This window comes from Physeter macrocephalus, chromosome 10, assembly GCF_002837175.3.
Source record: "Physeter macrocephalus isolate SW-GA chromosome 10, ASM283717v5, whole genome shotgun sequence".
NCBI lineage: Eukaryota > Metazoa > Chordata > Mammalia > Artiodactyla > Physeteridae > Physeter > Physeter macrocephalus.
This window is the reverse complement of record NC_041223.1, coordinates 25,474,848-25,501,308: the sequence shown is the minus strand read 5'-3', so window position 1 is coordinate 25,501,308 and position 26,461 is coordinate 25,474,848. Positions and strand designations below refer to the sequence as shown.

Sequence of the window (26,461 nt, the reverse complement as noted above, 5' to 3'; positions counted from 1 at the left end):
TCCGGACGCGCAGGCTCAGCGGCCATGGCTCATGGGCCCAGCCGCTCCGCGGCATGTGGGATCTTCCCGGACCGGGGCGCGAACCCGTGTTCCCTGCATTGGCAGGCGGACTCTCAACCACTGCGCCACCAGGGAAGCCCCCTCTGACCTCTTTTGTTTTTATTTTTTTAAGCAACATTAGTGTGTCTGTGGATTTTATGGTATACATCTCCTTATAAAAGTTTTAAATTTTTGTATACTCAAATATGTCTATCTTTTCATATAGTTTCTGGGTTTCCAGTCATGGTTATACTATTATTTGAAAAGAAGACATTAAAACACGTTATTTATTTCACAAAGATGTTTTATGACATCCGTTCCTCCTTGCTTTACTCCATCCCGGTAAGGTGGCATCTTTAGAATACTTTCACTTCCCTCTCCCCTCTTTTCTCTCCCACCCTTCAGATATAATAATCTCTGGATCACTTTTACTTCTTCACTTTTCTCCCCAGCACCCTTCCTGCCCTAACTTTTTTTTTTTTTTTTTGCGGTACGCGTACCTCTCACTGTTGTGGCCTCTCCCGTTGCGGAGCACAGGCTCCGGACGCGCAGGCTCAGCGGCCATGGCTCACGGGCCCAGGCGCTCCGCGGCACGTGGGATCCTCCCGGACCGGGGCACGAACCTGTGTCCCCTGCATCGGCAGGCGGACTCTCAACCACTGCGCCACCAGGGAAGCCCCCTGCCCTAACTTTTAAGTGACTTTGTATTCTTGGATTGAAGTCTGTTATTCGATGGTTTGCTGTATATAAACATTGCAGATGAGAAGTTGATTGCCAGTTGGATTCTTTCTTTCTTTTTTTTTTAAAGATTTATTTATTATTTACTTTTTATTTTATTTTATTTATGGCTGCGTCGGGTCTTAGTTGCAGCACGCGGCATCTTCTGTTGCGGCACAGGGGCTCTTCGTTGTGGTGCACTGGCTTCTCACTAGTTCTGGCATGCGGGTTTTCTCTTTGTAGTTGCAGCGCGCAGGCTCCAGGGCACGTGGACTCTGTAGTTGTGGCGTGTGGGTTCCCGAGGGCACGGGCTCTGTAGTTTTGCAACACGCAGGCTCTCTAGTTGAGGCATGCAAGCTCAGTAGCTGTGGCGTGTGGGCTTAGCAGCCCCGCGGCATGTGGAATCTTAGTTCCCTGACCAGGGATCGAACCCGCATTCCCTGCGTTGTAAGGCGGATTCTTTACCATTGGACCACCAGGGAAGTCCCTGGATTCTTTCTTACCAAGTAATTTTTTTCAGTCTCAATGCTTGAAAGATTTTCTTCTTTATCTTTAAAGTTTAAGTGTTTACCGGAATATGCTTAGGACCGTATCATCCCTGCCTGGAAATCAGTGAGCCCTTCATATCTGCCAACTCATCTTTCATCTCAAGGAACATTTTTTTCTATTGGTCATTTATTTCTCCTCCATCTGTTCCTTTTTATCCTTTTGGAGATTCTGTTGTTCTCATGTTAGGTCAGCTGGGTCCATCCCCTGAATCTCTTCTCTTGTTCCTTGTGTTTTCTACCTCTTTATATATTTTTACTCTATATTGTTTTCCTCTGTCTATACAATATATGTACATCTTTATATGTATACACACACACATACATATATATCTCTTGAGGTAGTTCTTCCACTTGACCTTCCAGGTTGCTAACTGTTGAAAAATATCATTAAAATAGAGGAAATATGAGATATTTTACTATGAAGAAAGGATGATTTTGAAAGAGCTGTAAATAGCTTTAAAATTATTAGTAGTTCTTAACATAATGTAATATAGTCAACTTATGAAGATGTTATAAAGCTAGCTAGAGGAAAAGATAGTATAATTTACATTAATTCATATTTATTCAAGATACATACTTCAACTTTAGCTGAGCTATATTATACCTTTGAGAAAAATCAAAGGTTTTGGGAGGGGAAAATGATAGTATCAAGAATTTGCAGAGGCTGTACTGAAACTGAATGAAAATATGTAATATTTCATGTATATACATCAGTTGCTCTGGGCAGATAATGCTACCTCAGAGGAGTCTAGTCAATAAACAACGCAAGACCTATCTTTTAGCAATAAGTTGTCTTTCTCTAGTATGTATACATTGTGGGTCTCATGCTTCATTACATTCTTCACACTTTATTAATATTTTCACTTATATTTCTTAAAGGAGGAGTACACAGTTGGTTAGCAGAATGATTCATGGTTGAAGTCCTTATAGGACTCTTAGTTTCACTCAGATCATTATAAAATGTTGGGTTACTCAGTTTTAGTGGCAGTTGTCAACTAGGACGTGAATAGATGGTGTTAACACCTCTATATATGATATTACTATTGAAAAAATTTTTTTTACCTAAAGGGTTCTTTCATTCTTAAATTTTTTTTCTGTATCATTTTTTAATGCCCATGATTATTTTTTAGATTGTTGTTGTTTTCCTGGTTGGAGATTTGATTTATAATTTTACACAGAAAATATGCAGTCATTAATGTAATTTACAAAAGAAAAAAAACCAATTTCTTTTAAGCACCTTGACTTTAGAAGTTTCTCCTCAAGACAGTTAGTTTGACCTATCCTAATCTCTATTAATGTTCTGGAATGTTCCCCCAGGAAATGAATGTTCCATTGAACAGATGGAACATGTTCGGGGAATGCAGGAGAAATTAGCTCGCTTGAATTTGGAGCTCTATGGGGAGTTAGAGGAACTTCCTGAGGATAAGAGAAAAGCAGCCAGTGACTCCAATCTGGATAGGCTTCTGTCTGATGTGAGTACAGTCCTCTTTCTTTACTCTTTTCTTAATCAAAATTTTTATTGAGATAAAATTCACCATTTTAACCATTTTAAAGTATAAATTCAGTGGTTTTTAGTATATTCACAATGTTGTGCAGACATCACCACATCTAATTTCAGAACATTTTCATCACTCCAAAAAGAAATCCTGTACCTCTCAGTGCTCCCCTCCCCCTATCCCCTAGCAACCACCAATCTATTTTCAGTCTCTATAGATCTGCCTATTCTGGACATTTCATAAAAATGAGAATCATAAAATACATGGCTTTTTATGTCTGGATTCTTTCACTTAGTGTAATGTTTTCAAGTTTTACCCATGTTGGACTTTATACTCTTTTTTGAAAGCAATATATCCAAAGGATATATTGGGATCCAATATATCCTTATATTTACATCTAACCATATTTTCTGGGATATTGGCAAATCTAAAAGGAAAATATTTGCTTCTGTACATATATAAGATCTTAAGATATAGAAGATAGTAGGTCAAAAGATCCTGGCATGATTAATGCATTTTGCCTTATTTACTCAGGTGGTAGTTACTTATACTGTGTTTGGTGTTTATGGTAATTTAGTAGGTTGCCATGTGTATTTGCTTGCAAGGGTTGCCGTAATGAAGTACCACAGACTGGGTGGCTTAAGCAACAGAAATTAATTTTCTCACAGTTCTGGAGGCTGAGAGCTGGAGACCAAGGTGTCAGCAGAGTTGGTTTCTTCTGAGGTCTCTCTCCTTGGCTTGTTGAAGACCATCTTCATGTTCACATGGCATTCTTCCTCTCTGTGTGGGTCCCTATGTCCAAATTTCCTCTTTTTGGAAGGACACTAGTCATACTGTATTAGGGCCCATCTTAATGACTTCATTTTAATTTAATTCGCTCTTTTAAGAACCTGTCTCCAAATATAGTCACGTTATGAAGTATTAAGGGTTAGGACTAAAACATGAATTTTGGGAGGATACAATTCAACAGGTAATACCATATAGGATTCTTATATACTGAAAAGTGTTAATTAAATTTGCCTCTTTAAATCTTTTTTGGAACAAAAATAAATAAAAATTGAATTCAACATTCTTTAGTTTCAGATTCCATATTTACCAGTAACAGAAATGGTTAATTCCTATTGCTTTTCTCTATCTTTTGATAAGTAAATGTGAGTGAAATTGTATGCCCATAGTTTAAAATTTTCAAACCTATACTTTTAATTGTGATTGTGGTATGTTGAAAACTGAATTTGAAACCAGAAAGCCTTTGTTTAGTCCAGGGTCTACATAGAGCTGTATAACTTTGGGCAATTTAATGTTTTTGTAACTCAGATTTTTTTCTCTGTAAAATAGGGGTGGTTAATTCTACCTCATACTAAAAACTGAATGTCACATAAAATCGTTTTTGTAATTCATAAAGTTTTTAAAGATTTTGATCATTAAAATGGCAGCTTTTTAAAAAAAATCTATTATTAGAGATTATTATAATTAAGCATGGTTTTAAGAATCCTTATAAAACTTTAGTTTTTATCATATGGTTTTAATTCTCTTACATTCTTATTTCATAAATACTAAAGCTACTTCATTATTATTTTGCATAAGTGAATTTCCCAGTCTGGAAATTTTTAGAAAGTTTTTTCTTTAATACTTTTTTGTTTAAAGAAAGCTTAAATGTGAAATAATGTCTTTAATAATGTATGGTTAACAATTATCTATGATAGTTATCTTATAAAAATAAAAATTAAATTTGTTACTTTGTGTTACAGCTAGAAGAATTGAATTCTTCCATGTATCCTTTGCTTAACATCAACAGTGAAAAGTTCACAGATGATAATTTTTGGTGAATAGTCCCAATTAAGTGAAGAAACCTACTGCTATTTACTGGGGCCATCTTCCTTTCCCTTTAGTTTCTAAATGGAATTTCCCAGTTGTTTTGTATGCTGAAATTTTGTTTTTCTGTGGTTTGTTTTGTTGTTTCTATGGTTTTCTATGCTTTGCTCTGTATGGTTTCTGGGTTTTTAAGACAAATTTTTAAAATGTTTTAATCAAGAGAATTAAGAATTAGGCTAGTTGCCATATATATTATTTTGAATCTTAGATTCTTAAGCTAAATGGAAGTGGGATAGCAGACATAATACAGTACTCTAAATTTAGTATTAGAACTAGAATATTTTAGAAGCATTAAAAAAGTGTATTATAGGATTAACTTAAAGGAAATCACAAAGGCACATGTAAAATATTCATGTTTTGACATTTCAATTTAGAGCAATTATTTCAAGAAATTTTTTAAATGTATTTTTGAACATACTGATAGGCACAATGTGAGATATGTAAGAACAGAAAAAAAATGATCCTGCCTGTAAAATAATTTTAGTGGTAAGACATCTCTTTGAACCAAATAATGAGATACTGGAAAGGATACTGGTTGTAGAGTTAAGAGATTTGATTTTTGAAATTTGGTTCCACATTTTGCTAATGTAAATTTGGGTAGATTGTTTAGCATTTCAGAGTATCGTCTTTAATATGGGGTAACTGCTACATGTAATCGTGTATATGAAAATTTCCAAACTATATAGAATATATATTTTAAAAAATCACTTATTGCAATAACATATACTGTTACTAACTGCTGAATTGTGCAGTAAAAACAATGAAGAAATAGGAAGATATATACAAATCCAGTAATAGTAATTAATATCTCACCTTTATTGAGTGCCTACTATTTGCCAAGCATTATATGAAGTGTTTTCCACGCATTATCTCATTTGGTCCTACTCTTGGAAGTAGGTGGTGTTATACTCCCCATTTTACAGATGAAGAAAATACAGTTTTGAGAAGCCAGATAAACTGTAGGAGATAATAATGTAAGATACCACTGCCAAGAAAGAGTTTAATATGGGGGTAAGATAGGAGTTAATTAGGAGGCTTTTCTTAGGAGTAGTTCCCGGTTCCTTTTTTTCTTTTTATTTGTTTTACGTTATATTCTATGCTTTACATTCTCTCTCTGCTTATGACACATAACTCCTCTCCTCTTATCTGAGTTTCTATTAAACATTTAGACTCATTTGTCTCCTGCTTTCCTCACTTCAGCCCCCACGGTTCAGCAGGCCGAGGTGGTAGACTGCAAGTGCGTGGCCTTTGAATCTCTTGGTCTCAGGTCTTGGTAAGCAGCTATGTAACCTTGAGCAAAGCCTAGCAACCCTAGTTTCCTCATCTGTAATAAATGTTCTTTCCGTATTCATACTTTCCCCTCCTAATTTTCCTCGCTGTCAACAGTGCCCCTATTATTTTTATTTTTTAAACATCTCTATTGGAGTGTAATTGCTTTACAATGTTGTGTTAGTTTCTGCTGTATAACAAAGTGAATCAGCTGTACATATACATATTCCCATATCTCCTCCCTCTTGCGTCTCCCTCCCACCGTCCCTATCCCACCCCCCTAGGTGGACACAAAGCACCAAGCTGCTCTCCCTGTGCTATGCAGCTGCTTCCCACTAGCTATCTGTTTTATGTTTGGTAGTGTGTATATGTCCATGCCACTCTCTCACTTCATCCCAGTTTACCCTTCCCCCTCCCCGTGTCCTCAAGTCCATTCTCTACCTCTGTGTCTTTATTCCTCTCCTGCGCCTAGGCTCACCAGAACCATTTTTTTTTTAGACTCCATATATATGTGTTAGCATACGGTATTTGTTTTTCTCTTTCTGACTTACTTCACTCTGTATTGACAGACTCTAGGTCCATCCATTCTCACCACAAATAACTCAATTTTGTTTCTTTTTATGGCCGAGTAATATTCCGTTGTATATATGTGCCACATCTTCTTTATCCATTCATCTGTCGATGGACACTTAGGTTGCTTCCATGTCCTGACTATTGTATATAGTGCTGCAGTGAACATTGTGGTACATGTCTCTTTTTGAATTATGGTTTTCTCAAGTGCCCCTATTATTTTAATCTTCAAGATTGTTTAAAAATCCCTTCTATGACTATAGCAGACATTGCTAATCAGTCATGGCACTATCTGCCATTTAGCCTGGACAGGGACATGAAATTATTTGCAGTCTCTTAATTACAGTTAGTTGTCAGGTGTTATCAGTATCAGTTCTGTTTTGTATTCATTCTCTACTCTCATCACCTGATTCCACAGCCTTTCAAATTTCTGTTCTCTAGAAACTCTAGAGCTGCACTGTCCAATATGGCAGCCACTAGCCAAGTAACTACTGAGCACATGAAGTGTTGGCAACATGGATTGACATGTGCTTTAAGTATAACGTGCACACCTGATTTCAAAGATTTAGAATGAAAAGATGTAAACTATCTCAATATTTTTATGATTACATGTTGAAATGATAATTTCCTGATTATGAGTATAAATAAAATATATTTTAAAAACTATGTCTGTGGCTTACATTATATTTCTATTGGACAGTACTGCTGTAGACTTTAGACATTGCCACTGAGTTATTCTTCCTAAAACATCACTTTCATCTTGCCATTCTTGTTTCTTACCAAGTTTTTTACTATGTCAGATTTTTTAAAGGTTCTCAGTAATTTGATCATGGCATATTCATCCTGTTGTATTTTTCATTATTTTTCATTCCCACCAAGTTGGCTCTCTGGCTGCCCAAGTTCATGCTCACCTAATGCCTTTGTTCAGGTTGTACTTTCTACCTAGAGTTGCTCTGGCCTCCCCCTTCTCCTTATCAAATAACACTCAAGCTGACCACTTCCATAAAGCATTTTGTTTGTACCCCAAACTAGCATTCTGCATTATTTCATTATCTGTTGATATGTGTTAAATCTCAACCTTCCAATTGAACAAGAATATCTCTTGACGGCACAGCTCATGTCTGTACATTTTTGCAAACGTCTGCTGTACACGTATTGCTAGCATTTTGTTGTCCTTAATATATCCAGATCATTGTTTGAATTGAGTCTTGAAAAACAGGTGGCAAGTGGATCATATAGATGAAAGAGGAAAATGAAAGTGATGAGAAGGGAATGGAATAAACTATGCAGGAATTTTATCCTATTTCCAGTTTTCTTGAAGAATAATTAAGAGGATTATAGGAAAGGTTTTAGAGCTATGATGATTTTATTTCATACTCTTGGACTTTCACAAATTATTTTCCCAAGGAAATGAAGTGGTGTTGTCTTTTCAAGTGAATTTTGTTAATCCAGTAAGTTTTCATATTTGCCTCTAATCAGCTTCTTACCTTGAAAATGATTCTTGCTGCATTAAAATAATTCTGTGCTCTATTAGAACCTGGAACATAGCCTTTTTTTTTTTTAAGCCTTATTTTTTTTTTTTTTTTTTTTTCTATTTTTGGCTGCATTGGGTCTTCGTTGCTGCGCTTGGGCTTTCTCTAGTTGCGGCAAGCAGGGGCTACTCTTCGTTGTGGTGCACGGCCTTCTCATTATGGTAGCTTCTCTTGTTGCGGAGCACAGGCTCTAGGTATGCGGGCTTCACTAGTTGCAGCACACAGTCTCAATAGTTGCGGAGCACGCGCTCCAGGCATGTGGGCTTCAGTAGTTGTGGCTTGCGGGCTCTAGAGAGCAGGCTCAATTGCTCCATGGCATGTGGGATCTTCCCGGGCCAGAGATTGAACCTGTGTCCCCTGCATTGGTAGGTGGACTCTTAATCACGGCGCCACCAGGGAAGTCCTGGAACATAGTCTTGAATTCTATTTTTGGCTGCATTGGGTCTTCGTTGCTGCGCTTGGGCTTTCTCTAGTTGCGGCAAGCAGGGGCTACTCTTCGTTGTGGTGCACGGCCTTCTCATTATGGTAGCTTCTCTTGTTGCGGAGCACAGGCTCTAGGTATGCGGGCTTCACTAGTTGCAGCACACAGTCTCAATAGTTGCGGAGCACGCGCTCCAGGCATGTGGGCTTCAGTAGTTGTGGCTTGCGGGCTCTAGAGAGCAGGCTCAATTGCTCCATGGCATGTGGGATCTTCCCGGGCCAGAGATTGAACCTGTGTCCCCTGCATTGGTAGGTGGACTCTTAATCACGGCGCCACCAGGGAAGTCCTGGAACATAGTCTTGAATCAGTGATTTGTTTTTAAATCTTCAAATTCTAGACATAGTAAAATTACTTTACTCTAGACATAGTAAACTTACTTTACTCCATTTAAAGATTGTCTTACCACATCCAAGTTTCTCAATAGCAGCATAGGCACTTTCCCTTTAAACATACTTTTTTTAATGCCTCTGTCTCTTAGCTCTTTTTTTTTTTTTTTTTTTTTTTTTTTTCCCCCCCGGTACGCAGACCTGTCACTGTTGTGGCCTCTCCCGTTGCGGAGCACAGGCTCCGGACGCGCAGCCTCAGCGGCCACGGCTCACAGATCCAGCCGCTCTGCGGCATGTGGGATCTTCCCAGATCGAGGCACGAACCCGTGTCCCCTGCATCGGCAGGCGGACTCTTAACTACTGCGCCACCAGGGAAGCCCTGTCTCTTAGCTCTTGAATATAATTTCCAGAAATTTAAAAGAAGTACTCATTAGAGAATGAAAATCTTCTTAACTGATGAATCCAGACAGAAACTCCATTTGGCAGATGCACAAGATGTTCCAAATACTTCTGCTGGCTAAAATGAAATGCAGTCGCTTTCTCATGGTTTGAAGAAAAGCAGCATTCTTTACTCTTCTAGCTGAATCCAGTAGCAGAATCATCTTCCACAATAAGGAATTAATTAAAGTGCAAGTGCAGCGACTGCTTTCACATGCTGCTTTCAGTGAACTCGACTTGCCATAATTCACCATAACTGGAGGCCTCGGCCTTGTGGAAGGCGTAATCAGGAATTGTGATACAGAGCTTTTGCTGCTATGCTTTATATTGTTGCCTTACGGGTTATACTTGAAATGCACTGTGCTAAATGTTGTTGATGGGGCTGAAGGATTTATCCTTCCTGAGCTCACCAAACTTATTCCACTGTTGATCATAAGTTGATGAGGCCCAGGCTTTTCGTGGGAGCCCAGCTTCAGTTTACGTTAGACAATCAGTACACACGCCCGGTGTGTTTTCCAGTGGCCAGTGACAACAAAATGTTAAACGAGTACTTGTGAAATTTGCTATTTTTAATAAAGTGGTTGTTTTAAATTAGTCTCTCTGTCTGTTTTGGAGAAACCTGTAGTCTTCAATCTGGGAATACAAGGGCTCAGTCCTCAAAGGTAAACTGTGTTTAGAAAATTGAGGTTCTGTAACTTTCTTGCAAATCTGGCAACTTATGCACATTTAAATATTGGCGTAATGAAAAGAGCCTGGTCTTTGACCTTTACTTAGACCTTGATTTGAATCCGCATTCTGCCCATTAGCTTTGGGTTCATGTGTGTTTACTCAGTTTCTATTTTAATTTTTGTTTTTAATCTAGAAAATGAGGTTAATGACCAGCTTGTAGTGGTTGTTATGAAGAAGTAAGAAAGTACATATAAGATGCTTAGCACAATAGCTGACACCAGTAATGTTCAGCAAACAGTAGCTGAACACTAACATTAGTTTTTAAATAGCTTTATTGAAATAATTCGTATGCCATAGAATTTACATTTTCTAAAGTATATAATTCAGCAGTTTATAGTAGATTCACAGAGCTGTGCATCCATCATCATAATTTAATTCTAGAATGTTTTCATCACCTCAGAAAGAAACTCATTAGCAGTCACTCCCTATCTCCCGAACCCCTCAGCCCTTGGCAACAACAGTAATCTATTTTCTGTTTCTACGGATTTGCCAATTCTGAACATTTTCTATCAATGGAATCATACAATACATGGCTTTTGTAACTGGCTTCTTTTACTTAGTATAATGTTTTCAAGGTTTCAGGGTTCATCCATGTTGTAGCATGTTATCAATACTTCTTTTCCTGGCCGAATCACATTCCATTGTATGGATATACCACATTTTGTTTATCCATTTATAGCTCACTTGCCTTCACCTTGTAGAATATGTCCATGCTGCTTTCTCCTTGTTTCCAGGCCACAGAAACAAGCACCTACCTAATGGGAGATGGGGAGGGTGGGGACACATTGAACAATATTTTTTAAAAGTCTCAATTTCAGTAATTTTTGGCATTCTGCGTTCCAAGAGTTTTGATCAGTTTATCTAATCAGTCTTTTTAATACCCCTTTTAAAACTGAGAAGATCACCAGAACATTAAATGTAACCTTCAAAACTGCTTTGTTGGATTGAGCACATAGGGATTCCAAGGGAAAAAGCATTCTAGGGTCTGAAAGAGCAAAAGGAAACTTTGCCAACTGACGTGTTTTTCTTGGATGGGTCCTAAGATAGAGTAAAGCAAAAGCTGTTTCCTGTGGTGTAGTGACAGAGCAGCAGATTGACCTTGTTTATTCAGCTGGTTCATTTGTCCTTTGTGTCAGTGAACCCCATGTGGGTCCCAGGTAACAAATTTTTAGTTTAGTTTGTATCCTTTCACACAACTAAAACATGTTAAAGGCAACAGGGGAAAAAAATGAGGTGCTTGGATCAGAAAAAAATTTATTATTTATTATACAGATGTTGCATATTTATTGTAGAATTTTTTTTTAATTGATTTTTTAAAAGTACTACCGGAGCAAACCATTTAACATTTGTTTACATACTTCCAGACTTCTTAGACAAACGTTTATTTACAAAAATTAGGTAGTACTATTCATATGGTTTTCTAACCTGCTTTTCATGTTGTGAACATCTTTCCTTGGTGGTAACTATTCATCTACATATAAATGAAAAAAACTTCCAGGCTTCACAAATACTTAAAGGCATTTTGACCAGAACCATTAGAAATTAATTAAGAAGGATGTTGCTTTGGCTTTGGTACCTCCTGTATAATGTGAAAATTGGCAATAAGTATTAAAATATTCTGAGGATTTGCTGAAGATAAGAAACCCCACCTTTTCCATCACACAGCATTAAAATTGCTGGCTTTCTTTGAGAGCAAGCAAACGTTGGCTTCTGTACCCAAGTCTCCTGTCGGGGTCTGGCCCCACTGCTCCGTGTCTTCAGGGGCTTCTGGAACTACAGAGATGCCAGGGATCCCATCGCAGACTCCCTGAAGGGTGACAAAGAAGCGGGAACGCCGCCCGGGCCGGAATCCGGTGCAGCCCTTAAGGAGGCGGCGTTGGCCGGCAGGGCGCTGACGCTCGGGGCTTGGTCCGCCCGGCTTCTGGGCCCGCCAGCCGGGAAGGCGGCGTCGGTCACGCAGTTCCTCCAGCCGCTCTGGAACCCTGTGTGGGTGCTGGTGCCTGGAGGTGCCTGGAGGTGCCTGGAGCTGCCTGGCCGGCGGGGGAGGGCGGGGCCGTGTGGTCGGTCTCTATGGAGACGGCGGGCTGCAGGCCCCGCCCCTGCCCCCGGCTGCGGCCAGGGTCCTGCTCTCGCAGCTTCGCACGGTGCGAAGAGGAGGCAGACGCCCGGAGCCGGGACTCTCCGCCACCTCCCGGAGGTAAAGCGCTTGCCTTCTAGGCTGCACAGCTTTTTGGGGGGGCCATGGGGGCCCAGCTCCCGGGCGGTTTAGTTCCCGGTGCAGCCTCGGGAAGACCCAAAGCAGCGCCCTCGCTGGGCTTCCCTTCGGTGACCTTGGTGCTGTGGTTACAGCACCGAAGGGGCGCTTGGGAGAAACACCACTGTCCCTGCCTAGGGTCAGGTTTGAATTGGGCTGTGGCCAGTAAACTGTTATCTCCTGCAGAGCACGCATTTGAGATAGGGATGAAGTCATTGAGTTATTGAGCAGTTTGGAAAACACTGATCATAGGATTCTGAGCTGGCTCACAGCGACTTCCTCCCTCCTTCGGGCAGTTCTCACCCTTTTCCTCCTGCCAGAGTCTGAAAAGTGGGGTCACGAGGTGGGGGGAATGAGAGGGATGGGGGGCAGGTAGTGAAAGAGAAATACAGAGAATCCACTGCGAATACAGTTCGTGGTTAGAACTGTATAGCTCTGAAAAGTTAATACGCTAAGATTTGATGAATAGGGTTATAGTCATATATAGATCAATAAGATCAAATTTTAGTTAAAATCGTGATACTTATATTTTATCTTTTTAAAAGGACCCATGCTCTGCTTATTAATCAACCTTGCCATGTATCAGAACAGAATATCCTAACAACACACGTATTCAAGTGCAGCACAACCGTGTAATTGTTTTCAGGCCCATCTTGACATTTGTGCATCATAGGAACCTCAAAAATCGTGCTCTAAAAATCATTATTTACGTGAAAGAAAGTAGGGGTTGGGACTTGGAAGTTTTAGAACAACAATAATTGATTATTCTTCTTGAATGAATTTAAATAGTACAGTCACTTCTTGTTATAATTTTAATGTTATAGCTTTAAACTTCTATATCTGTGAGCAAATCCAGCATTTGATTATGTCCATTTTTGGCTCACAAAACTCCTCCTGTGCCTCAAAACATGCTATTACTTTCATTATTTATTATTTATTTGTGCATTTAATAAAAATTATATACCAGTTTCTGTTCAAAATGGCATGTTTTTACACGCCCTGAATATAGGACATTTTACTTAACTGGAATTATCTTTCATTTCTATTTTTTCACAAATCACACTCACTTTTCCTGTATACCAGTCCTTTTCTGCAATCTTTAGAACCACACAACCTCTGAGGAGGCATATTTAAGTAATTAACTTTTAGAAAATAAATGAATCATTGTACAACTCGCAATGTGAATTGCCTAATAAGTACTCAAATGTAGGTACCTCTGTGCCAGGGAACAAAGTTTTGTTTCCAGTTTCCACTCCAAGTCAGTGTCTTGCACAGTGGAGTAGGACCCGAGTAATTTACATTCCTCCAGCTGTGTAACCAATCACCTGTGGAAACATACTTAATGACAACACGGTTCTGATTTAGCCCAGTGATGATTTAGCTCTCTGTATGGACTGGCAGCTGTCCAGCCCTCTCACCCCTTAACCTGGCTTTGGTTGTCACACAACAGGCACCACCTGCCACCCCCCATCCGCCTTTTTCTCCCTAAGCATGGAGGTGCAAGTGTCGATTGCTGAGTTTCTCGTTGATATGTCAGTTATAAAGAATAATAAGTCACGGGATAGAAAGTATATTTCCAAATTAACCCATACCAGTCATACATCCAATTCAAGTTGCACGCACATGTTAGGCAAAATCCAGTATAACCTTTAAACTTGATACCAGTTACTACCTGTGTGACCTTGGAATATTTTCTTTACCCTGTTCTTTTCATCTGTAATCAAACTCCCAGGATGAATGTGAGAAATAAATGAGCTCGTGTGAGACTTACTAGCACTGTGCCAGTCAGAGTAGCTACTCAAAAAAATGTAGGATGTTAAATATAGCCTTTATTCCATGTCCCCCTCCCCACTTTGATTTAGTTACTTAATATGCTTGTTGGATCCAGTAACACAGGAGAAGAGCCACAGATTGGGGTCTCCTATTTTATTCCCTTTTTGCACCAAACTTTAGAAATATTTAGAGCCCTTGTTTTACAAAGTGAGGTAAGAAATAGTTCTCCAGTTTGTGTCACCCACGCTGGAGTTTCAATTCAGTGGAAAACTAGGCTGTAAGCAAAGCAGCAGCGGGACATTTCCTCTTCCAAGAATGACTCGCGGGGCTTCCCTGGTGGCGCAGTGGTTGCGAGTCCGCCTGCCGATGCAGGGGACACGGGTTCGTGCCCCGGTCCGGGAAGATCCCACATGCCGCGGAGCGGCTGGGCCCGTGAGCCATGGCCGCTGAGCCTGTGCTCCGCAACGGGAGAGGCCCAAATACCACCAAAAAAATAAATAAATAAATAAGAATGACTCGCTACTTTGTATTAGAACAAGAGAGATCCTAAATGATCAAGGAAGAACTTTGTGGTACAGTATTTTGGCTTTTGGAGAAAGCACATCGAGAAAAGATGAAAAAAATGGATGAGAATTTGATTTTGTACATTTAGGTTTTGAGTCTCTCTTGGTATTAGAAGATACTGTAGCTGTCCTATCGTAAACATAATACACAATAAATATTCTTGCCCCCAGAGTGAATTCTCATCTCAAATACATACACTTTATTCCAATTTGCTGATGTTGTGAAAGAATAATCTGTCCGATCTACATATTAATTCAATTCTAAGCTTATTTTGCCATCTAACTCACTTGATATAATGATGGAAGTTACTAATAAGAAGATCACACAAGTTGATAAGTTGTTACAGTTGTGATGCAGTTGTCAAATCCTAATAATTGGTGAAGAAATTTGGCTTTCTCTTGGCTAGCAACTTTTCTTTCAGCCCTTGAATTTAGAAAATTGGTGGATGTGAGCAATTATTCATTTACTCACTCAGCAACTACTTGCCAAGTCCCTACCTGTTGGCAGGCACTAAGAGGTAGGCAGCTTCTAAAATGACTCCCAACGACCCCAGCTTCCTGGTATTCGTGCCCTTTTGAATCTCCTCCCCTCAAGTGGAGGCTACACTTGTTTCTAATGCAGGGTTTGCCAAACTTTTTCTGTAAAGGGCCAGGTAGGAAATATTTTTTGCTCTGTGAGCCATATGGTTTCTTTCCCAATCACTCAATTCTGCTGTTGTACTGAAAAGCAACCACAGACAATATGTAAATAAATATGATTACCTTTCAATAAAACTGTTTACAAAAATGGGCAGTGGGCCAAATATGGCCTGCTGACCATGTTTGCTGACCCCCTGCTCTGACGAATCAAAAAGCAATGGTATATCACTTCTGAGATTTTGTTACAGACTCTAGCTTCCATCTTGCCTGCCCTCTCTTGACCTCTCGCTTGCTTACTTGGGTGGAAGCCAGCTGCCATTTTGTGAGCTAAGCTGTGGAGAAGCCCACCTGGGAGGGGAGCCTCCAGCCTTCAAGGAACTGAGGCCCTTGTTCCTCAGTCTGTGAGGAACTGTATCTTGCTGACAACCCTCTACCCGAGCTTGGAAGTGGATCCTTCCCCAGTTCAGCTTTGGGATGACAAAAGCCCCAGCTGACACTAGGGTTGCGAGAGATCCTGAACCAGAGGACCTAGTTAAGCCATGCTTGACCCCTGACTCACAGAAACTGTGAGAGAATAAATGCTTTTTTAAAGCAACTACGTTTTGGGACTGTTTGTTACACAGCACTAGATACCCACTATGATACCCACATTAGACAACTAATACACTTCATGATAGGCTCCTTTAACAATGAACAAGAGATATGCTACATATTACCTCCTTCTCTTGGAGATTGACTGTGAACATCAATATACTAAATTTGCAAAACATCCTACAAAAAAAGTTTTAATTTTGTTCAATCAATCATTTCCAGGCAGATTTAACCACAGATGCTGTTTTTCTGGGAAATACCTATTAATATCTTATGCAGCTACTATTTGGAGAGTTTTGTGGGTTTTTTTTAGAGGCTGAAAGGATTTTTAAAAATTATTTTATTTTTATTTTTTTAATTTTTGGCTGCGTTAGGTCTTCGTTGCTGTGCGTGGGCTTTCTCTAGTTGTGATGAGTGGAGGCTACTTTTTGTTGCGGTGCACGGGCTTCTCATTGTGGTGGCTTCTCTTGTTGCGGAGCACGGGCTCTAGGTGCACGGGCTTCAGTAGTTATGGCTGGCAGGCTCTAGAGTGCAGGCTCAGTAGCTGTGGTGCACGGGCTTAGCTGCTCCGGCATGTGGGATCTTCCCGGACCAGGGATCGAACCCGTGTCCCCTGCGTTGGCAGGCAGATTCTTAACCACTGTGCCACCAGGGAAGTCCCTGGAGAGATTTTAAATGCTGGACTATGAAGAGAAATCATTCCATTTAAAGAAGTAGTGATTGCCAGCATGCTGTCTCTCCCTGGATCAAATAACTAGGCAATAAAGTAAGATATTCAACTAAGAGAATGAATATAATCCTGTGGGAATTTGTATCTGTGTCTATGTTTATATATGATGTACTGTACTCACATATTGAAGCCCACCAGCAGAGATAGCAACTATTCTTTCTGTAATGTTCCGCTCATTTTGTAACTCAGTAATACCTTACCACAGAGGATAACACCAATTTTGAGAACTTGCTAAATAAAAATCCCTTATGTTGGCTCTTGGAGAGATTTCACATAACAACAGCTGGGCATCTTATGAAACTAAGGATTTGTTTTGATCTAATGTTGATTCAGAGGGAGGTATTTAATTTTCCACATTGCCATGAGGTTTTTATCTGAACATTATTGTACTGTAGTTTGCCAAGACACATCACTGCCTTGCTTCACACGTGAGGAGACTGAGGCTCAGAGATGAAATTACTTGTAAAGCTTTAATTCTGGGGGGGAGGTTGAGGTTTTTTGTTTTTGGCCGTGCGGCATGTGGGATCTTAGTTCCCAGACCAGGGATCAAACCCATGCTCCCTGCAGTGGAAGCGTGGAGTCTTAACCACTGGACCACCAGTGAAGTCCCTAAGGCTTCAGTTTGGGGGGATCAGAGCAGGAATTCAAATTTGGTGCTCACCATGTCATGCTGCCCTTCTGTAATATTTCTAAAACTGTTCCTAATATGGTACATGCCTTTCCAAGCTATTCATTTTTAAAATGTGCTTCTGTCTCATTGAAGTGTAATAAGCGTAGAGGCACCACCAGTGTCTGGCTTATTCTCAGATTCTTCTGACTTGCCAATGAAATTTCTTCAGCTACTCCAGGCTGAAGAAATTCACATTGTTCCCTCTCTTCTTGGTATTTATAGCAACAGAGGGTTGCTTAGAAACTTAGACATTTCTGATGCTTGAATCTCAGCTAGAATTTCAGTGGAAGCGGTCATCCAATTTGTGTTTTAACATCTTCTGTAATGGACATAACCTCCCAAGACAGCTAATGCTGCTGAAGTGATTGTTTTCCCACTTAGACGGAGCCAAAATCCATCTCTCTGACCTCATCCATTGTTCTTAATTTTGTCTTCTGGGCACTCACAAGCCATGTGTAATTGATTTTATATGTAAAAAGCCTCCAGATACTGATGTGCGTGTGGTACAGTGTGAGAAAGTGGTCCACTTGCTTTTCTCTTTTTTAAATAGATACTCTGTTTTCTATAAATGGAAAAATCTCTCTCTTCCTCTTTGATTTGAAATCTAAGAAGTGCCCATGTACACATGAGTCTATTTTGGACCCTTCTCTTCTGCTCCCCTGATTAGTTATTTGTCCCCATGCTAATACCATGTCATCTTATTAGTGCAGCTTTATAATAAGTTTTTCTACATTAATTGTTTATTGAAGTATAGTTGATTTACAATATTATATTAGTTTCAGGTATATAGCATAGTGATTCAATAGTTTTACAGATTATACTCCATTAAAAGTTATTACAAGGTAATGGCTGTAATTCCCTGTGCTATACAATATATCCTTGTTTTTTGGTTTGTTTGTTTTTATTGAAGTACAGTTGATCTACGAAGTTGTGTCAGTTTCAGGTGTATTGCAAAGTGATTCAGTTAATGTGTACATATTAATCCCAAACTCCCAATTTTTCCCTCCTCCCCTATAATAAGTCTTGATATCTAGAAACACATCTCCCTCTCTTGCTCTTCCAGACTGTCTGGACTACTTTAGCCTTGTAAATTTCCATAAATATTTTAGAATCAGCTTTTCAAGTTACACACATACAATATCACTTTGGGATTTTTTTGAGATTGCATTGAATCTGTAGATCAATTTGAGAGAATCAGTCTCTTCATTTTTCTGAATCTCTAATACATATCTCTAAACATCTCTCTCCATTGATTTAGGTCTCTAAAAATTGTTTTTCAGTAAAGTTTTCTATCTTTATAGAGTTGTACTTTTACTTTTTCTAGTACTTGGTAGTATTTGATGTTGTTTTAAAACTTCTTAATCAAAATAGAAGATATAGAAAAATATGCAAGTTATAAGTGTAATACTCGATGAATTACAAAGTGAACTCACCCAGGCTCCCACCCCTAGATCAATACCAGCACCCCAGAATCCCCTCTCATATCCCTTCTAGTCATTACCTTCTCTTTCCTCCCCAAAGGTAACCACTATCCTGACTTCAACCACTAGAGCGTAGAACTTTGTATAAATAAAACCATGCAAAATGTATTATTTTGTTTCCAGCTTCCTTTGTTTAATGTCTTAGGTGTGTGATTCTTGCGTATTGTTGTGTATAGCAGCAGCCTGTTCATTGACCTGTAGCATTCTATTGCATGAATATATGACAATATATTTATCTATTCAACTGTTGATGGATGCTCGGGTTGTATCCAGTTTGGAGCTATCATCCAAAGCAGCTATGAACATTCTTGTGGATATATTTGGTCCACATGTGCATGTTTTTCTGTTGGGTCAAGTGTATGCATATGTTCAACTTCAGGAAATAATGCCCGTTTTTCAAGTACTTATACTAATTTACACTTTTGACCAGCTATATATGAGAGTTCTGGATGCTCACCAACACACAACTTTGTCAGTCTGTGCTGGATAACAAACCATCTCCAAATCTGAAACAGGAATCGTTGTTTTTCACAATTCTGTGGGTTCACAGTTCATCTGGGCAGTTCCAGTTGCTGTTGTAGGCTGGGGTCATTCATCTGGTTGCATTTACCCGAGAGCTTAGCTGGAACTGGAATACCCGAGATGGCTTCATTCACACATCTGGTGCTCTGACTGGGGTGGCTGAAATAGTTGGGGGCTGGTTCAACCTCTGTCTTTCCACGTGGTCTCACCTCACTCAGTAATCTAGCCCAAGCTTATTTACCCGGCAGCTAGATCTCAAGAGTGCAAAAAGAGAAACTGCACGTCTTAAAGCCCAGGACCAGAAGTCATATATCGTCACTTCCATAACATCCTATTGGTTATCACAAGGCAGTGCTAGTGCAGATTTGTGGGGAGGAAGGGCAATAAGACTCCACTTCTTGATGGGAGAACTGGATGGGAGCAATCATTCCTGGCCATATGTACAGACAATATACCACGTTGCATCCTCTGGTCACAACAATTCACATGCCTTTCACAAGCAGAATACATTTACCCCATCCCAAGACACCCAAAGTCTCATCTAATTATGGTCTCAGTCTAGAAGTCCCGTCCCTCGTGATCTGCATCAGGTCCGATTGCAAGTGAGGCTCCTTGTCTGTCACTCCTCTTGAACTGGAGACCTGTGAATGTAGCTGTCTCCCAGACACCTAGATTACACTAGTGAAACACAAGAAGGGTAACCACAGCAGTCTTTCCTATTCACAAAGGCAGGAAACAGAAGTCACATGGCAGTTTCTGGTACATAGCAATTCTGAAATTCAGCCAGACCAGTTGTCCTGATAATTCCTTGATTATGGTCCAGGTCGACTCCCTGGGAGTAGCCTCCTAATCCATTGTTCTCAGCTTCTCTTGGCTCTGCACTACTGACTCTTGGCTCTGTCCTCTGAGTTACCCATCTTTTTCAACACGAAATTATCTGTGGTTGCAGTTGCAAAGCTTTCTCAGCCTGCTTCTTACCTGTAGACAGTTGGAGGCTCAGAGACTATTTCAGGCCTTCTCAGTCCCTTTTATTTCAAGCTGGTCATGCTTTCACCAGAACAATCTTCTTGACAATTTTGTGGGCTTTCTGTGTATCTTATTATAATCCATTCTCTTCAACAAAAGCTGCATCCACAAATCCCTTTGAGATAGGCCCCTGGCTGCCTTGGGATATGAATCAGGGTGCTGTGGGACAAAGTCTCTAAGACTCTTAGGAACTCTTTTATTTTCTAAATGAGAGGGTCTATGAGACACACCACCTTAAACCTTTCAAAGACCTTATCAAGGAGGTCTTTGAAATGAAGCCATTTATTACTTTGAGACTTTTTGCTGGCTGGAGATACTGTACTAGATGTTCTTTATTTCTGCTAGACTCTGCTAAAAAACTAAGTAGATTTTCAGGTCAGTTCATGTCTCTCTTATTGTATCATATTCAGCTAAGAAGCCAGTCAGAACTTTCTATATCCTGCTTGGAATCTCTTTAGCCAGGTCTGCACATTCCTTGGTAGATTTCCTATTGTCCACATTAATGCAGGCAACAGTGTTACTAAACATTCCACTGCTACATAACACAGGTGATCCTTTTTCTAGTCTTTCTTAGCAACTTCACTGTTCTTCTAGGCTCCACTGACAGTCTCCTCACCACCCTTCCAATTTCCACTTGCTGCTCTTTTTCGACATCATTGCCATATGCTTTAAGTTATGTTATGGCAATACTCTACTTCCAGGTATGAATTTTTTCTATCAGTTTTTATTGCTGAATGACAAAACGCTCCAAAATCTAGTGACTTAAAACAATCTTTTACTATAATGATTCTGAGGATCAGCTGGGCCCAACGGAACACAGTGGTTCTACTCCATGGGTTGCTGACTAGAATATTCCTTTCCTACTATTCTGCAGTGCCACTAGTGTCATAAATCTAGTGGGATATACTTGTGAGTCTCTTTCTGGACCCACCTGGTTTATTTGTCTATTCTTATGCCAATATCTCATGCTCTATTTACACTAACTTTATAGTAAATAAGTCCTGATACCATGTAGAGTAAGTCTTATTACTTTATTCTTTTTAAAGTTGTCTTTGCTGTTCTTGACCCTTTGCATTTTCATACATATTCATAATTAGTTTGTCAAACACACACACACACACACACACACACACACACACACACACACACCACCCCACTGCTGGGTTTTGATTAATAGATTAATTTGGTACAACTAACATCTATATAGACGTTACTGTTACTTAGAGCTTTAAAAATTTCTCTTGATAAAATTTTTAGTATTCTATGTGGAACATTTGTACCTCTGATTTAAATTGGATTTTTTAAAGTTATTATAAATGACATATTGGGGTTTTTTTTTGTTGTTTGTTTGTTTGTTTTTTGCGGTATGCGGGCCTCTCACTTTTGTGCCCTCTCCCGTTGCGTAGCTCCGGACGCGCAGGCTCAGTGACCATGGCTCACGGGCCCAGCCGCTCCGCGGCATGTGGGATCTTCCCGGACCGGGGCACGAACCCGCATCCCCTGCATCGGCAGGCAGACTCTCAACCACTGCACCACCAGGGAAGCCCCATATTGTTTTTTAATAAAAATTTGTTGTTAGTATACAGAAATACAGATTTTTTTTTATGTTGACCTTGTATATAGCAACCTTCCTAAACATGCATTAAATCTGACAATTTACCTGTAAATTCTTCAGTATTTTCTACATACAATTATGCCACCAATAAATAATGACAGTTTTTTCCTTTTCAATGATTATAATTTAATTTTCTTGCTTTATTACATTGCACAGAACTCCAGAACAATAGTGAATAAAGATGGTAGTGGCAATTATAAGGAAAGTTTCAACATTTTACTATTAAGTTTAATGTTTGCTAGTTTCTTATAATATGTTCTAATTTGGATTAGGAAGTTTCTTCTAGTTCTAGGTTGGTAAGATTTTTTTTGTTATGAATGGGAGTTGAATCTTATCAAATGCACTTTTTGTATCTACTGAAATTTTCATGACTTTCTCCTTTGTTTTATTAATGATGAGAAGTGCATTGATTTTGTAATATCAAATCAAATTTACATTCCAACTTGCTGGTGATATATTAACATTTTTAATACATTGCTGGGTTTGGTGTTCTAATATTTTGACTAGGATTTTTGGACCTATGTTTATGGTAATAAACCTATAATATTCCTCTCTTATAAGGTTCTTGTTGGGTTTTGGTGTTAAGGTTATGCTGACTTCATAGAAGGACCTGGAAATAATTCCCACTTTTTCTATTCTCTGGAATACATTTGTTATTTCTTCCTTAAATGTTTCGTAGATACAAATATTGGTTCCAGGAGTAGGATTCTGCCATACCAACATCAATACATCTCAAATTATGTAACATTAACATCCAGTCTGGCAGCATGAAATTGTTATTGGAAACTTGGACAGTCAGCAATCCATGTTACCAAAAAAAATGTATAAAAGTATAGTCTAGAATAGCTTAAAAGGCATATTACATACCTAATGAGCTTGTACTTTATACAAAGAGGTAGAAAATGACTGTTATTAGAATGTGTTCATTTCTACTGCCTGCATTTGCCAAGGTACTACAAGAATTAAAGGAGCTCAGAAAATATTTGGCTGGTTTGCAAGCAGGAATGAAAAGGAATTCAGAGACAACCAAAAAACTCAGGGTTTTGCAAGCTTGGAAGGTGCAACTGATTCACATGTTCAACTAGTTAAGAAGCAACAGAGAAGTGCTTTGAGCAAAAAAGTCTGCTTAAAACTCTGCCTAGTGGCAAAGACCAAGTCAAGAAGAGTATGGCTGTCACACCATTGTTAGGATCTCTGAATGGAATAAGGCGGTACCCAGCAAATACTTTCACGCTGGGAAAATATCTCAAAGAGGGGAGACTTAGGGTTTGGCTCTTCCTAAGGAAAGTCTGATAGGCTCAAACTACTTACAATTAAATTGACAGAGAGAGAGAGAGAGAGAGAGAGAAAGAGAGAGAAAGAGAGAGAGAGAGAGAGAGAGAGAGAGAGAGAGAGAGAGAGACAAGTCTCTAAACAATTGTGGCATTTAACACTGCCTAGAATCAAATAACTTGAGATAGATATTGAGAAAGCCGTGTTGTCAAAGGAGTTACCTACACGGTATAAAAGAGAATGTGATCGTTTGAGACTAAAAATGATAACTGGATTCCAGCCTTCTACAGCAGGATCTCAGAGTTGCTATGGATTAACTCTTTTATATATCGTTCTTCTCCTTTACAAATGGGAATATTTATTGTAGTTATCCTTTTCCTGTTCTACCATTATATTTATTGTGTGTAGGGGCTAGTACCAGATAGCTTATCTTTTTAGTTCAGAGTTCTCTAGATCAAGAGTAGGTATATCTGGGTCTGTAGAGGCTGTTATGAATCATTTCTGTCTCCTGGGATCTAAGCTCAAAATATTGATGAGATGGAACTTTGGGGTTGTCTGCTTGAAGGCGTGGATGAGTGTGTTCTGCATGTGGGAAAGGAAGGGAACTGATCCAACGGGTGAACTGTGGTAGATTGTATTACTATCTGCGCTCCTGTATAATCCTCTCCCCTTGAGTGTGGGCCAGACATAGCGACTTGCTTTTACCTAATAGAACAGAGCAAAAGTGATGGGATACCAATTCTGAGGTTAGGTTACAAAGAGACTGTGGCTTCCCTCTTGTGTGCCCTCTCTTGCTTTTTCATTTGCTTCCTCTTATGGAAGCCAGCTGCCATGTGAACTGCCCTATGGAGAAGCCCATGTGGCAAGGAAAGCAAAAGATTCCTCCACCCAGCAGTCCATGAGCAACTGAATCCTGGTCACAGCCACATGAATGAGCTTCAGATCCTTCAGATGAGGCTGGAGTCCTGGCCAACACACTGATTGCAGCCTATAGGAGATTTTGAAGCAGAGGTACTTGGTATGTACTGAATTGTGTCCCCCCACCCCCAGATCCATATGTTGAAGCCCCAACCCCTGATGTGACTACATTTGGAGTTGGAGCCTATAAAGAGGTAATAAAAGTTAAATGAGGTTATAAGGTTGGGGGCCTTAATCCAATAGGACTGGTATCCTTATAAGAAGAAGAAGAAGAGATACCAGAGCACCTCCCGCACCCCACCCCATGTGTGCTCAGAATGAAGGCCTTGTGAGAACACAGCAGGAAGGCTACTGCCTGCAAGACAGGAAGAGAGGCCTCACCAGAAACAACATGCTGATCTTGGACTTTCGGCCTCCAGAACTGTGAGAAAACAAATTTCTGTTGTTCAGGCCGCCCAGTCTGTGGTTTTTTGTGGCAGCCCTAGTAGACTAACAATACAGTACCCTACTCGATTGTGCCTGGATTCCTGACCCTCAGGAACTTTGAGATAATAATAAGAGTTTGTTGTTTTGAGCTGTTAAATTTTAGGGTAATTTGCTATGCAGCAATAGATCATTAATATATTAGCCTAACTTTTTCTTCTATATCCTTTTTGACTTATGTCCTCAAAAGCTAGGCGCTGGGTGGGGGCGGGGAGCCCTCTTTGAGCCCTTCACATTCTGTTTTCCAGAGAAGGAAAAAGTCAGTATTCATGGCTGATAAAGAATCATTCCAATTTCTGAGTCATTCTGCCAGCAAAGTGAAAAACAGCTCTGGTTTGGATTCACATTTGGGTGCAAGTAGTTGAGGAGAGAATAATTGCAATGATTTCGAGTTCATGAACTCTCTGTGTATATTTGTGTGGATATATATATATGAATTGCTCTAATTGTATCTATATAAACAAATATATGTAAATGAATTGCTGTAATTCTATTATTCCTATATGGTACTGGATGTTCTAGGTAATCTTAATTAAACCTACAGTTTATGAAATGAACCTACAGTTTCTAGGACCGGACAAAAATAATTTGCTGAGATGTCAGCTGGGAATTCTCCCAGGGAAAGCTTGGAAATGGAGAGCTTCCACACAAGATTCAGTGCCTGGATGCCAAAATAGCAACAATTCATTAAATCGACAGGTGAGTCACATACTCTAGAATAAGACAAGATTTCTAAGGTGAATTTTTTTTTTTTTTTTTTTTTTTTTTTTTTTTTTTTTTCTCTCACTGTTGTGGCCTCTCCCGTTGCAGAGCACAGGCTCCGGACGCGCAGGCTCAGAGGCCATGGCTCACAGGCCCAGCCGCTCCGCGGCATGTGGGATCTTCCCGGACCGGGGCACGAACCCGTGTCCCCTGCATCGGCAGGCGGATTCTCAACCACTGCGCCACCCGGGAAGCCCTCTAAGGTGAATTTTACTGTGATATATTGGGTCTCATGTTGCCATATTTAAAATAAAATAAATACTTGTAAAGAACTTAGTTTTTGAGTCACTTTAAACAAAAATAACCCTACCCCAAAGACAGTCTCTCCTCACTCCAGTCCACAGCTCCAATCTTATGGGAGGTGCAAGAGCTGCTCCCACTTTTGCCCTGTCAGCACCTCCAGAGATGAAACAGAAACCTCCAGGACACACCCTGGTTGCTATAAGGGGGAGGAGATAAGAGAAGGTGCTTTGGTGGTATTTTGGTGTGGAGAGTGTTGATATGTGTTTCTTTAATTCTCTCTTCCCTCTTGTGCCAACTGCATGGTTCCCTGGGGCCTGGGGATGCCCCTCCTTTGAAAGATAAAGCAGGAAGTAGTCACTGGAATGGCCCAGGCAGCTCTGCCAGACCTTCGTGGAAAAGGGGGCTGCCTGGGTCCTCAGAGCTCCTGCACGGTCCAGGCGCATTTACAAGGGAAGGAGGCCAGATGGGCTGGGACCAAAGCCTGACTAGTAATAAAGACAGTGGGTTTATATATGTCCTCTGAGCCAAGCTGGACTGAAGTCCTGGTTTGCGGGGACGCTGGTCCTGGTGTATGTCTTTCATGGAGACACTCCTCTAACAATGGCTCTTCAGCAAAATTTACTAACTTTCCTTTTGGTGGGTGCCATGAAGAGGTTGGACTATGGGTTAGTAAAATCACACCTACTTCACATGGCCCTGTTTTCATAATTAAGCAAGTAGCCAGTATGTGTTTTCAAGATGAAATGTTTGGGATCTGTTTCCCCAGACCACATTAGCTTAGGTGGAAACAATAGTGAGGACCCATGACCTCTTTGGGCCCTCCTTGAGCCCCTCTGCAATTACATCCCTGCCAGCCTGTCCCACCAGCCCACCCAACAAGCCTGGGCTTGCCTGCATCCCTA

The 26,461-nt window shown here is 40.1% G+C and overlaps 2 protein-coding genes across 3 annotated transcripts in view; both read left to right on the top strand.

Moving 5' to 3' along the window:
• CCDC28A (coiled-coil domain containing 28A) overlaps positions 1 to 9,881 on the top strand; it is a 17,390-nt gene extending 7,509 nt beyond the window's left edge. Inside the window, exons 4-6 of one of the 2 annotated variants that reach the window (XM_028494380.2) lie at positions 2,622 to 2,776; positions 4,549 to 4,571; positions 9,317 to 9,881. In XM_028494380.2, coding sequence (XP_028350181.2) covers positions 2,622 to 2,776; positions 4,549 to 4,571; positions 9,317 to 9,371 — 233 coding nt within the window. In that variant the 3' untranslated portion in view covers positions 9,372 to 9,881. Of the gene's footprint in view, positions 1 to 2,621; positions 2,777 to 4,548; positions 4,572 to 7,699; positions 7,837 to 9,316 lie in introns of those variants that run through there. The other variant, XM_055087470.1, reaches the window with a different exon arrangement.
• Positions 9,882 to 24,920: 15,039 nt separating this feature from the next.
• Positions 24,921 to 26,461, top strand: part of ECT2L (epithelial cell transforming 2 like) — a 56,587-nt gene continuing 55,046 nt past the window's right edge. Inside the window, 2 exon segments of the mRNA XM_024122418.2 lie at positions 24,921 to 25,225; positions 25,227 to 25,253. Coding sequence (XP_023978186.1) covers positions 25,151 to 25,225; positions 25,227 to 25,253 — 102 coding nt within the window. The 5' untranslated portion in view covers positions 24,921 to 25,150.